The 15,000-nt window shown below is 42.4% G+C and overlaps 1 protein-coding gene across 1 annotated transcript in view; it reads left to right on the forward strand.

The window, feature by feature from the left end:
• Nucleotides 1-15,000, forward strand: part of LOC115117616 (ankyrin repeat and fibronectin type-III domain-containing protein 1-like) — a 101,417-nt gene that overhangs the window by 39,074 nt on the left and 47,343 nt on the right. The window contains exons 7-10 of the mRNA XM_065002323.1: nt 3,739-3,838; nt 7,433-7,565; nt 7,756-7,872; nt 7,982-8,197. Coding sequence (XP_064858395.1) covers nt 3,739-3,838; nt 7,433-7,565; nt 7,756-7,872; nt 7,982-8,197 — 566 coding nt within the window. The remainder of the gene's footprint in view (nt 1-3,738; nt 3,839-7,432; nt 7,566-7,755; nt 7,873-7,981; nt 8,198-15,000) is intronic.

A 15,000-nucleotide genomic window follows, 5' to 3' on the forward strand; every position in this document is an offset into this window, starting at 1 on the left:
CTACAACACAGACACAAAACGGACAAGTTCTAGACGTACCATTGTAGTTCTCCTGCCCTCCGCACAGCCTCACCACTCTAGAAGGACTAGAACACAGACAGACATGGGTTGCATCTGTCATGTCACACCACTGTCATGAATGTTCTCAGCCAGAGTGGCCGCCATATTGATGCCAAAATCAATTTTAGCTAGCTGGCTCTCAATGGCTGAATATACGGCTCATCGCGACTCTGTGGTAAAAAAATATATATATTTAAAAAACTAGCTGTAGTCCCCTTATGGTGCTCCAACCGGCTTGTTTAAATCCCTGAAAATCTGTCATTTCCTGATGTTTACATCTACCTTATAAACAGCCCTTCACCCTACACTGGAGCAAGCCTAAAGGGATACAAAAGAATTGAGATATTTCAGTGTGGGTTGGGTGAATTGGCATTTGCAGGACAGGAAGATTTTCCTTTTCACAGGCAAGGTTTTACTGCAGTGGGCTAAATCAGGGTCACACAGAGTGTTTCTCGGTCTTAAACAAATCTACTTTGAAACAAAAGTATATACCTCACACACATGGTTCTGAGCTAAAAGAAGAAGACATCATGTCAGATACACAGTTGTAATGTATGGTACAGTGCATTCGGAGACTATTCAGACCACTTGACTTTTCACACATTTTGTTACGATACTATTGATGAAATAGTTTCCCCCCCATCTCATTATTCTACACACTGTACACCATAATGACAAAGAGAAAACAGGTTTTTTATTTTATTTGTGCAAATGTATAAAAAATGGAAAACTGAAACATCACATTTACATAAGTATTCAGACACTTTACTCAGTACTTTCTTGAAGCACCATTGGCAGCGATTAAAGCCTTGAGTATTCTTGGGTATGACGCTACCAGCTTAACAAACCTGTATTTGGGGAGTTTCTCCCCTTCTTCTCTGTAGATCCTCTCAAGCTCTGTTAGGCTGGATGGGGAGTGTTGCTGCACAGAAATGTTCAGGTCTCTTAAGAGATGTTTGATCAGGTTCAAATCCAGGCTCTGGCTGGGCCACTCAAGGACATTCAGATGCTTCACTGTAGGGATGGTGCTTCACTGTAGGGATGGTGCTTCACTGTAGGGATGGTGCTTCACTGTAGGGATGGTGCCAGGTTTCCTCCAGACGTGACGCTTGTCATTCAGGCCAAAGAGTTCAATCTTAGTTTCATCAGACCAGAGAATCGTCTGAGAGTCTTTCGTTGCCTTTTGGCAAACTCCAAGCGGGCTATCATGTGTCTTTCACTGAGGAGTGGCTTCCGGCTGGCCACTCTTCCATAAATGCCTGTTTATTGGAGTGCTGTAGAGATGGTTGTCCTTCTGGAAGGTTCTCTTTTCTCCATAGAGGAACTCTGGAGCTCTGTCAGTGTGATCATGGGGTTCACCTCCCTGACCAATGCCCTTCTCCCCGAGGTCGTCCCCCCACTGTGTTCTTAGGGACCTTCAATGCTGCAGAAATGTTTGGGTTCCCTTCCCCAGATCTGTGCCTCGACACAATCCTGTCTCGGAGCTCTAGGGACAATTCCTTTGATCTCATGGCTAGATTTTTGCACTGACATGCACTGTCAACTGTGGTACTTTACATAGACAGGTGTGTGCCTTTCCAAATCACGTCCAATCAATTGAATGTACCACAGGTGGACTCCAATCAAGTTGCAGAAACATCTCAAGGATGATCAATGGAAACAGAATGCACCTGATCTCAATTTTGAGTCTCATAGCAAAGGGTCTGAATACTTAAGTAAAAAAAGGTATTTCTGTTTTTTATTTTTCATAAATTATAAAAAAAAAAGTTTTTGCTTTGTCATTATGGGGTATGGTGTGTAGATTGATGAGGAGAAAACAATAATTTAATTAGAATAAGGCTGTAACGTAACAAAATGTGGAAAAATTAAAGTGGTCTGAATACTTTCCCGAAAGTACTGTATCCTGTGGTCCGTCCGTCTGTCTATCTGCCTGTCCGTCCGTCTGTCTATCTGTCTGTCTGTCTGTCTGTCTGTCTGTCTGTCTGTCTGTCTGTCTGTCTGTCTGTCTGTCTGTCTGTCTGTCTGTCCGTCTATCTGCCTGTCTGTCCGTCTGTCTATCTGCCTTGTGTTTACACTCTGTGATTATCTTTCCAATTAGCATGTGGGATGGCGATTGGCATCGCTGGGGCCAGCGGTCCAGGGGCAGATAGCAGGGGGATGTGGGTGAGAGGTGGAGATATGGGGGTGAGAGGGAATAGATAGGGGGCTGTAGAGGATAGACAGCTGAACAGGCTCAGATAACACAACAGAGTGCCACTGAACCTTGAAAGGTGACCAGCTCTGAGAACATCTAATCTCTGACTCCCTCTTCCCTTCTCTGTTTGCTGTTGTTTTGTGTTTGTTCATTTTTAGTCGATTGCAAAAAATGTGACAGGTCATTACAGTACATGCAGTGTAAACAAGGTCATTCTCTCGTGCTTTCTCTCTCTCTCTCTACTTCACGGCTGATTCCTTTCTCCCCACACCCTCTACTCTCTTTCACTCAGACAAAGTGAGTCAAATTCACAGTGCTCCTTAAAAACTAAAGATCCTCAAGAACTCAATAACAACAATTACTATACTCAGTAAACCGTTAGAGGACATTAGTTTAAGGTCAAGAACAGTTTCCTGCATAACAGCATTTCACTTGAAAGGAATAACAACATTCCGATACTGAGTAAACAGTAGAAAGCATTTGAGTTTTTCAGTGCAGTGCACACACATACATACAGGATCTAGTTCAAGTTGAAAACAGCAGAAGTAATAACACAGACAAATAAGAGGTCAAATGTTTTCTTTACCAGGAAGAAAAATAATCAGTTTACCTCCAATCCCCTCTTCCCTCTCTCCTTTTCCCTCTCTTCTCTCTTCACTCTCCTCTCCCATCTCCCCCTCTCTCCTCTCCTCTCCCATCTCTCACTCTCTCCTCTCCTCTCCCATCTCTCCTCTCTCCCTCTCTCCTCTCCCATCTCTCCTCTCTCCCTCTCTCCCTCTCTCCTCTCCTCTCCCATCTCTCCTCTCTCCCATCTCTCCATCTCTCCCCCTCCCATCTCTCCTCTCTCCCTCTCTCCCTCTCTCCCTCTCTCCCTTTCGCCTCTCCTCTCCTCTCACATCTCTCTCTCTCCTCTCCTCTCCCCTCTCTCCTCTCTCCCTCTCTCCTCTCCTCTTCCCCTCTCTCCTCTCTCCTCTCTCCTCTCCACCTCTCTCCTCTCCTCTCCCATCTCTCCCTCTCTCCTCTCCTCCCTCTCTCCCTCTCTCCTCTCCTCTCCTCTCCCATCTCTCCTCTCTCCCTCTCTCCTCTCCCATCTCTCCTCTCCCATCTCTCCTCTCTCCATCTCTTCTCCTCTCCCTCTCTCCTCTCCCATCTCTCCCTCTCTCCTCTCCTCTCTCCTCTCCTCTCCCCTCTCTCCTCTCCTCTCCCTCTCTCCTGTCTCCCTCTCTCCCTCTCTCCTCTCCTCTCTCCACTCCTCTCCCTCTCTCCTCTCCTCTCCCTCTCTCCTCTCTCCCTCTCTCATCTCCTCTCCCTCTCTCCCTCTCTCCTCTCCCATCTCTCCCTCTCTCCTCTCCCCTCCCCTCTCTCCTCTCTCCCTCTCTCCTCTCCTCTCCCTCTCTCCATCTCTCCTCTCCCATCTCTCCCTCTCTCCTCACCCCTCTCTCCTCTCTCCCTCTCTCCCTCTCTCCTCTCTCTCCTACTCTCAGACACATCAAAGCTCCAGAACCCAAGCCGTAAGCAGTCCGTCTCCAGAAGTCTCAAGCACCTCTTTAACTCCTCCAACAAGTTTGTCAAGACTCTCAAAAGGTGAGCAAGTAGTGTGATGTGTAAAATACACCCCTGGGATGTACATTATGGACTCAAATCAAATCAAATCAAATTTTATTTGTCACATACACATGGTTAGCAGATGTTTAATGCGAGTGTAGCGAAATGCTTGTGCTTCTAGTTCCGACAATGCAGTAATAACCAACGAGTAATCTAACCTAACAATTTCACAACAACTACCTTACACTACAAGTGTAAAGGAATGAAGAATATGTACATAAAAATATATGAATGAGTGATGGTACAGAACGGCATAGGCAAGATGCAGTAGATGGTATCGAGTACAGTATATACATATGAGATGAGTAATGTAGGGTATGTAAACATATAAAAGTGGCATTGTTTAAAGTGGCTAGTGATACATGTATTACATAAAGATGGCAAGATGCAGTAGGTGGTATAGAGTACAGTATATACATATGAGATGAGTAATGTAGGGTATGTAAACATATGTGTAAACACATATATTAATTGGCATTGTTTAAAGTGGCTAGTGCTACATTTTATACATCAGTTTTCCATTATTAAAGTGGCTGGAGTTGAGTCAGTATATTGGCAGCAGCCACTCAATGTTAGTGGTGGCTGTTTAACAGTCTGATGGCCTTGAGATAGAAGCTGTTTTTCAGTCTCTCGGTCCCTGCATTGATGCACCTGTACTGACCTCGCCTTCTGGATGATAGCGGGGTGAACAGGCAGTGGCTCGGGTGGTTGTTGTCCTTGATGATCTTTATGGCCTTCCTGTAACATCGGGTGGTGTAGGTGTCCTGGAGGGCAGGTAGTTTGTGCAGACCTCACTACCCTCTGGAGAGCCTTACGATTGTGGGCGGAGCAGTTGCCGTACCAGGCGGTGATACAGCCCGACAGGATGCTCTCGATTGTGCATCTATAAAAGTTTGTGAGTGCTTTTGGTGACAAGCCGAATTTCTTCAGCCTCCTGAGGTTGAAGAGGCGCTGCTGCGCCTTCTTCACGATGCTGTCTGTGTGGGTGGACCAATTCAGTTTGTCCTTGATGTGTACGCCGAGGAACTTAAAACTTACTACCCTCTCCACTACTGTCCCGTCGATGTGGATAGGGGGGGTGCTCCCTCTGCTGTTTCCTGAAGTCCACGATCATATCCTTTGTTTTGTTAACGTTGAGTGTGAGGTTATTTTCCTGACACCACACTCCGAGGGCCCTCACCTCCTCCCTGTAAGCCGTCTCGTCGTTGTTGGTAATCAAGCCTGCCACTGTAGTGTCGTCCGCAAACTTGATGATTAAGTTGGAGGTCGTGCAAGGCCACGCAGTCGTGTGTTAACAGGGAGTACAGGAGAGGGCTCAGAACACACCCTTTTGGGGCCCCAGTGTTGAGGATCAGCGGGGTGGAGATGTTGTTACCTACCCTCACCAACTGGTGGCGGACCATCAGGAAGTCCAGTACCCAGTTGCACAGGGCGGGGTCGAGACCCAGGGTCTCGAGCTTGATGATGATTTTGGAGGGTACTATGGTGTTAAATGCTGAGCTGTAGTCGATGCACAGCATTCTCACATAGGTCTTCCTCTTGTCCAGATGGGTTAGGGTAGTGTGCAGTGTGGTTGCGATTGCGTCGTCTGTGGACCTATTGGGGCGGTAAGCAAATTGGAGTGGGTCTAGGGTGTCAGGTAGGCTGGAGTTGATATGGTCCTTGACTAGTCTCTCAAAGCACTTCATGATTATGGAAGTGAGTGCTACGGGGCGGTAGTCGTTTAGCTCAATTACCTTAGCTTTCTTGGGAACAGGAACAATGGTGGCCCTCTTGAAGCATGTGGGGACAGCAGACTGGGATAAGGATTGATTGAATATGTCTGTAAACACACCAGCCAGCTGGTCTACATATGCTCTGAGGATGCGGCTGGGGATGCCGTCTGGGCCTGCAGCCTTGCGAGGGTTAAGACGTTTAAATGTTTTACTCACGTCAGCTGCAGTGAAGGAGAGTCCGCAGGTTTTGGTAGCGGGCCGTGTCAGTGGCACTGTATTGTCCTCAAAGCGAGCAAAGAAGTTATTTAGTCTTTCTGGGAGCAAGACATCCTGGTCCACGACGGGGCTGGTTTTCTTTTTGTAATCCGTGATTGACTGTAGACCCTGCCACATACCTCTTGTGTCTGAGCCGTTGAATTGCGACTCTACTTTGTCTCTATACTGACGCTTAGCTTGTTTGATTGCCTTGCGGAGGGAATAGCTACACTGTTTGTATTTGATCATGTTTCTGGTCACCTTGCTCTGGTTAAAAGCAGTGGTTTGCGCTTTCAGTTTTGCGCGAATGCTGCCATCAATCCACGGTTTCTGGTTTGGGAATGTTTTAACAGTTGCTGTGGGTACGACATCGCCGATGCACTTGCTAATGAACTCGCTCACCGAATCAGCGTATTCGTCAATGCTGTTGTTGGACGCAATGCGGAACATATCCCAATCCACGTGATCGAAGCAGTCTTGAAGCATGGAATCCGATTGGTTGGACCAGCATTGAACAGACCTGAACGCGGGAGCTTCCTGTTTTAGACTTTGTCTCTAGGCTGGGAGCAACAAAATGGATTCGTGGTTAGCTTTTCCGAAAGGAGGGCGGAGGAGGGTCTTATATGCGTCGCGGAAGTTAGAATAACAATGATCCAGGGTTTTACCAGCCCTGGTTGCACAATCGATATGCTGATTGAATTTAGGGAGTCTTGTTTTCAGATTAGCCTTGTTAAAATCCCCAGCTACAATGAATGCAGCCTCAGGATATGTGGTTTCCAGTTTACATAGAGTCAAATAAATTTGTTCAGGGCCATCGATGTGTCTGCTTGGGGGGGAATATATGCGGCTGTGATTATAATTGAAGAGAATTCTCTTGGTAGATAATGCGGTCGACATTTGATTGTGAGGAATTCTAAGTCAGGTGAACAGAAGGACTTGAGTTCCTGTATGTTGTTATGATCACACCACATCTTGTTAATCATAAGGCATACGCCCCCTGCCCCTCTTCTTACCAGAAAGATGCTTGTTTCTGTCAGCGCGATGCGTGAAGAAACCAGCTGGCTGTACCGATTCCGATAGCGTCTCTCGAGTGAGCCATGTTTCCGTGAAGCAAAGAACGTTACAGTCTCTGATGTCTCTCTGGAATGCTACCCTTGCTCGGATTTCATCAACCTTGTTGTCAAGATACTGGACATTGGCGAGTAGTATGCTAGGGAGTGGTGCACGATGTGCCCGTCTCCGGAGCCTGACCAGAAGACCGCTTCGTTTGACCCTTTTACGGCCGGCGACGTTGTTTTGGTTCGCCGGCTGGGATCCGATCTATTGTCCTGGGTGGTGGGCAAAACACAGGATCCGCTTCGGGAAAGTTGTGTTCCTGGTCGTAATGATGGTGAGTTAACGTGGCTCTTATATTCAGTAGTTCCTCCCGACTGTATGTAATGAAACCTAAGATTACTTAGGGTACCAATGTAAGAAATAGCACGTAAGAAAACAAAATACTGCATAGTTTCCGAGGCGGCCATTTCTGTCGGCACCGGAAGTAAAACTGTTCCAAGTGGAGTGTTTAACTGAGATGGACTGTTCCATTTTGCTGGTTCTGTAGGGGGGTTTACCTGGCGGCAGTGTTCTACCACAAAGACAGTCTACTGGTGACCACAGAGGACCAGATCCCTATAGTGGAGGTGGATGACTCTTACGGCAGCTCTCTCATGCAGGACTTCCTATGGTTCACTAAGGTATTGTGGGTAATGTAGTTCATTACAGGGCAGCAGCCATATATAGAGAATTTTTAGCACTCGTGCATCAGGCTGGATTCAGCATTTCAATCAAATTACTGTACCTCAATATTTCTATACAATGATGTGTATAATGCAGTCTCTCTCTCTCTCTCTCTCTCTCTCTACCTATCCCCCTTTCTCTCTCTAGTTGTCGTGTATGTGGGAGGATGTGCGGTGGCTGAGACAGAGTATGTCTGTCTCCATGTCCTCCTCCTCCACTCTACAGGCCAGACAGAAGATGTTGGCTGCCGCTGGGCAACTACAGGTACACCCCTGTGTGTGTGTGTGGGGGGTGTATGTGAGTCAGAGATTAGTAGATAGGCAGACATACAGATATGAGGATTTATTGATTGATTGATTGATGTCATTCTCAGAGCTTGTTGGGGACACACAAGCTGGGGCGTGTCCACTACGAGCCCATCAAGGATCGTCATGGCAACGTATTGCTAGTGACTATCCGGGACATGGAGAGCCAGTACTCGTTCTTCAGTGGGAAGTGGATGCAGGTGTCCAAGCTACAAAGCCAGAGGAAGAGTCTGTCCACACCTGAAGAACCCTACGCACTGGACATACTGCTAATTACCATACAGGTAGAACATACCCTTACTATAACCTTACCATAACTTTGCCATAACCTTACCATAACCTTACCATAACCCTACCATAACCTTACCATAACCCTACCACCGCCTTACCATAACCTTACCATAACCCTACCATAACCTTACCATAACCTTACCATAACCCTCCCATAACCTTACCATAACCCTACCATCACCTTACCATAACTTTGAAATAACCCTACCATAACCTTACCATAACCCTCCCATAACCTTACCATAACCCTACCATAACCTTACCATAACCTTGCCATAACCCTACCATAACCTTACCATAACCCTCCCATAACCTTACCATATCCTTACCATAACCCTACCATCACCTTACCATAACCTTGCCATAACCCTACCATAACCTTGCCATAACCCTACCATAACCTTACCATAACCTTACCATAACCCTACCATCACCTTACCATTGCCTACCATAACCCTACCATAACCTTACCATAACCCTACCATAACCCTACCATACCCTTACCATAACCCTACCATAACCTTACCATAGCCTACCATAACCTTACCATAGCCTACCATAACCTTACCATAGCCCTACCATCACCTTACCATAACCTTGCCATAACCTTACCATAACCCTACCATCGCCTTACCATAACCTTACCATAACCCTACCATAACCTTACCATAACCTTACCATAACCTTGCCATAACCCTCCCATAACCTTACCATAACCCTACCCTACCATAACCTTACCATAACCCTCCCATAACCTTACCATAACCCTACCATAACCTTACCATAACCTTACCATAACCCTCCCATAACCTTACCATATCCTTACCATAACCCTACCATCACCTTACCATAACCTTGCCATAACCCTACCATAACCTTGCCATAACCCTACCATAACCTTACCATAACCCTACCATCACCTTACCATTGCCTACCATCACCTTACCATAACCTACCATAACCCTACCATAACCTTACCATAACCCTACCATAACCTTACCATAACCTTACCATAGCCCTACCATACCCTTACCATAACCCTACCATAACCTTACCATAGCCTACCATAACTCTACCATAACCTTACCATAGCCTACCATAACCTTACCATAGCCTACCATAACCTTACCATAGCCCTACCATCACCTTACCATAACCCTACCATCACCTTACCATAGCCTACCATAACCTTACCATAGCCTACCATAACCTTACCATAACCCTACCATCACCTTACCATAGCCTACCATAACCTTACCATAGCCTACCATAACCTTACCATAACCCTACCATCACCTTACCATAGCCTACCATAACCTTACCATAACCTTACCATAACCCTACCATCACCCTACCATAACCTTACCATAGCCCTACCATAACCTTACCATAGCCTACCATACTATTCATCACTATATGAGTACCACAAACAAACACGTACACACAATTCTAGCCCTGTTATGGATTGTAATAATACAACAAAATACATATATTTTCTATCTTCAAATATAACTAATTGGAACACAAAAGCACTAATTCACCATGGTGGAGATAAACTCACAGTAATCAGAAGGCCCAGTATGTGGTGGATGGATGGTGTGTGTTTTTTGGCGTTGAGTGAGAAAGGAAATGGTTGCATATCCCAGAACCAATGTATTTCTGTGTCATGGATATATTGGAATTAGGGGATATCTGGAGGCTTAAGTTATGGAAGCGCTTCCCCATTGGGAATCGAATTTTCTGAAATTTCAAGTGCACCACGCATAGTTTATGATAAAAATCAAAATGTCATAAAAATTGACATCCAATATACCAAATTACCACTCGTTGTGAATCTATCCACCAAGTCAGATTTGTAAAATGCTTTTCGGGGAAAGCATGAGACGCTATTATCTGTACCATGCAGCCTCACATAATGCAACATCACAAAAATGACAGATTTTTCGTTAGCGCTCGCAAACGAAAAGGCTGAAATAAAATATAAAACATTCCTTACCTTTGACGAGCTTCATTCTTGGCACTCCTAGATGTCCCATAAACATCATTTAGGGTCTTTTTTCGATTAAATCGGTCCATATATAGCCTAGATATCGAGCTAGGAATACCTTGGAATTGGAGGAAAAAATTAGCATTTTATAACGTAACGTCATTTTTTAAAATGCCAAAAGTCGACGATAAACTTTCACAAAACACTTCGAAATACTTTTGTAATGCAACTTTAGGTACTAGTACACGTTAATAAGCGATAAAATACCTCAGAAGACGGTGTGAAATCGTTAGCTGGTCCGTGGAGAAAAACATGTTTGAAAATGGTCGCTCCAAAATCTGGGCGGTGGCAGTAGGAAAGTAGTTCCCTTGTTTGGGTTAGACCAAGAATCAATTGCGAAACTAATGACGTAACTCTAGACAGCATGGGGAAGCTGTAGCCAATGAGAACTCGGCTCTATTTAATTCTGTTCTCAGTAAACAATTGCCTGCAGGCGCGGAAGAATATATTTTTACATTTTCAGTGAACAGATTTTCATGCACTATTCGACCGAAACGCACGTTCTGTAAATGGCACAGGCGTGATTTAAACACTTTTGGAAAGGTCTGACTGTTTTCTAGCCACACAAACTAACCAAATGAACGTACCATATTCCTGGCATGAATAGCAGGGCGCTGAAATGTTGCGCGATTTTTTTTTAAAGACTGCGAAAATTCGCATGCTCCATAACAAGATAAATACCCTTGACTAGTGAGATATACATGGCGGAGGCTTAATCGCGCTAGTCGACTTGATTACTTTCTTATGCCATTCTCTCTGGCACCAAAAGTTTTAAAACGTGTTGATAGAGGACAGAATGCGGTCGGAACATCAAATAATTGGCATATATATTACTCTTACAGAATTTCCACATGGGTGAGGATATTGGAAATTTAATCAAAGCCTACTGGAGGATAACTTGTTTATAACTAGGACAGAATAATTTATAACTGACTTTTCAGACATAACATAGGTACAGCAGATCCCCTTATTGTATGGGACACTTTTAAATGTGCCTTTAGAGGCCATGCAATACAGTACTCATCTATAAAACAAAAGCAATTTAGATCAAAAGAGTCCATATTAACAAAGGAAATTGAAGGACTAACAGAACAATTAAACAGCAATAAAAGCTGTACCATAGAGGCACCGAATAAGTTAGAGGAAAAAGAATTGGAGGAACTTATTCCAGAAAGATCCAGTGTAATATAATATAAAAGTAAAGCGAACTGGATGGAATTTGGGGAAAAATGCACCAAATTATTTTTCAATCTTCAACATAGAAATGCTACCAAAAAAAGGTATTGAAACTTGTTACAAATGATGGAGTCACACATGATTCCCCGAATGATATCTTGAAATAGGAAGTGTAAAGCCTCCTCCATCTCCACTAAACAAAGCTAATTGTATGAATTTTTTTCCTATTAATAATGTAAAATGTACATCTGTACAGAAAGACTCATGTGAAGGCCAAACTACAGAGGAGGAATTTATTGATGCAATTAATAAGGCTGGGAAACTCCAGGGCTGGATGGCATACCAGTGAAAGTGTACCAAACTTTTTTGATATACTCAGAGGACCATTAGCATGTTTTAACCACTCCTATATAAATGGTAGATTATCGGACACTCAACAACAAGGTCTGATTTCATTATTACTGAAACAGGATCCAAGTGGTAAATATAAAGATCCAGGCCATTTAAAAAATTGGAGGCCTCTTACACTTCAGTGTTGTGATGCAAATATTATAGCATAGAATTAACAAGGTATTGTCAGATATTATTCATCCTAATCAGACAGTTTTTTTACATGGACGATACATTGTGGATAATATAAGACAAGTACTGGAAACAATAGAACACTATGAAATATCTGAGAAACCAGGCCTGGTTTTCATAGCTGATTTTGAAAAGGCTTTTGATAAAGTACGACTGGAGTCTCTTATAAAATGGGTTAAAGTTATGTATTGTAACCCTAGGTGTAAAATAGTAAATAATGGATACATCTCAGAAAGTTTTAAACTGTCAAGGGGAGTAAAACAAGGTTGTCCACTATCGGCATATCTATTTATTATTGCCATCGAAATGTTAGCTGTTAAGATTAGATCCAACAATAATATTAAGGGATTAGCAATCCGTGGCTTAAAAACTAAGGTGTCATTGTACGCTGATGATTCATGTTTTCTTTTGAAACCACAATTAAAATCCACAGCCTCTTAGAGGATCTAGATACTTTCGCTAACCTCTCTGGATTAAAAACAAATGATGATAAGTGTACTATATTTCGTATTGGATCACTAAAAAATACAACTTTTACATTACCGTGTAGTTTACCAATAAAATGGTCTGACGTGGATGTGGACATACTCGGTATACAAATCCCGAAAGAAAGAAATTATCTTACTACAATACATTTTTATAGAAAGTTAGCAAAAATATATCAGATCTTGCTACCATGGAAAGGAAAATACCTGTCCATTTGTGGAAAAATCACCCTGATTAACTCTTTAGTCACATCACAGTTTATCTATTTGCTTATGGTTTTGCCTACACCTAGTGAACTGATTTTTAAATTATATGAACAAAAAATATTAAATTTTATTTGGAATGGCAAGCCAGACAAAATGAAAAGCAATATTAAAGCATTAAACCTCTCATTAAATGTATCAGTCATACAAAAGTTAGACTTAACTCCAAAATGCTTCTCTGGTAAATTAGTAAGAATATCTCCATGTTCAAGAATGGCCTTTTTCCTTCTATTCAGATTACCACTGCTCACTTTCGGTTATTTGAAAACGAAATCATATGCAAAAAATCTTATTTTTTAGAAAATTGTTTACAATTTCAGTTTAATCCACTTGAAAATACAACAAATATTGTGGTTAAACTCAAATATACTAATTGTAAAAAAAATGTATTTTTCGATAAAATGTTTAATAAGGTATCATTTTTGTAAATAATATCCTAAATAGGACTGGTGAAGTTATGTCACACATGCAGCTAACACAGACATATGGAAATGTCTGCTCTACCCAAAATTACAATTGCAGCATTACCACAAAAATGGAAGAGGCAAGTAGAAGCGGGAAAATGTAAGGAACTTTTATGGCGGCCCTATATTAAAGAACATAAATGGTTAAAGCAAAGTGTGATAAATAAAAGCATATACCAATTTCATTTAAGGACCAAAAAATTGACAGCTGTGCCACATACATTGCAAAATAGTTGGGAAGAGATTTTCGATGTACCGATTCCATGGCACATGGTTTTTGAATTGACACGCAAAACAACGCCAGATTAAAAACGTTGAATTATTCAATTTAAATTATTATACAAAAATCTTGCAACCAGTAGAATGTTATATATACAGTGGGGGGGGGGGGGAGTATTTAGTCAGCCACCAATTGTGCAAGTTCTCCCACTTAAAAAGATGAGAGAGGCCTGTCATTTTCATCATAGGTACACTTCAACTATAACAGACAAAATGAGAGAAAAAATCCAGAAAATCACATTGTAGGATTTTTTATGAATTAATTTGCAAAACTGTAAGAACGGCCCATATTCTGAATTCTGTCACTGTACATTTCAAAAGTGCTGAACAAATATGTATGGCTATGTCAGTCCTAGCTCTCTCATTAATGTCTTAATCAAATTTACTGATTGCCTCTTATCTGCGCTCGTCGTCCCCTTATGCCATAGTTTGTACATCTCAATTGTCATTACATCATTTTGGCCGGTTGTAAGGAAATAGAAATCTGTAAAAACTACCCAACATGGTTCTGATAAGATTTCAGTTCGGCATTGGATGCATACTTTATGTGGTTGAAGTAATATAAGCTTTTATGATTCCGATAAAGCCAGCAACTCTACAGACGTTATTTAACTGCACATTCACATTCTCTCAAGATGCTGAATGAAATAAATCATATTTCTCCACACCTTTAGTCTACATTCGGGGTAGATCTGTCATTTTACTGCAAGAAAGGCTTTATTCTGCAGGAGTTAATGTCAAGGCTATGTAAGAGGTTATATACCTACAGTTAATATCAAGGCTATGTAAGAGGTTATATACCTACAGTTAATATCAAGACTATGTAAGAGGTTATATACCTACAGATAATATCAAGGCTATGTATAGAGGTTATATACCTACAGTTAATATCAAGGCTATGTAAGAGGTTATATACCTACAGTTAATATCAAGACTATGTACGAGGTTATATACCTACAGATAATATCAAGACTATGTATAGAGGTTATAGACCTACAGTTAATATGAAGACTATGTATAGAGGTTATATACCTACAGTCAGCATCCAGATGTCAGTTTCCATTTAACCCATCTAAACAGTAGGCAACAGTTCCCTTGACATTTCCTAGGCCTATTTGAAGTACCCATCTCGTGACTGTCGAATCTGTGTGCCAGCACTGCTATCATCAAAGTAGATGTCCTCACCGACTTGCCAAAACTATAGTTTGTTAACAAGAAATTTGTGGAGTGGTTGAAAAACGAGTTGTAATGACTCCAACCTAGGTGTATGTAAACTTATGACTTCAACTGTATGTATGTATATGGATATGTATATTCACCCCAAAAATATATGGGGGATTGGAAATGATGTAGACAATTACATTGATGGAGCAACAATCTATCTGCAATATTGAAGCTGATCCACCCTTTAAATAACAAAAAAAGCAAACACACACACACGCACACACACACATGCACACACGCACGCACACACGCACACACGCGCGCACGCGCGCACA

This window comes from Oncorhynchus nerka, linkage group LG16, assembly GCF_034236695.1.
Source record: "Oncorhynchus nerka isolate Pitt River linkage group LG16, Oner_Uvic_2.0, whole genome shotgun sequence".
NCBI lineage: Eukaryota > Metazoa > Chordata > Actinopteri > Salmoniformes > Salmonidae > Oncorhynchus > Oncorhynchus nerka.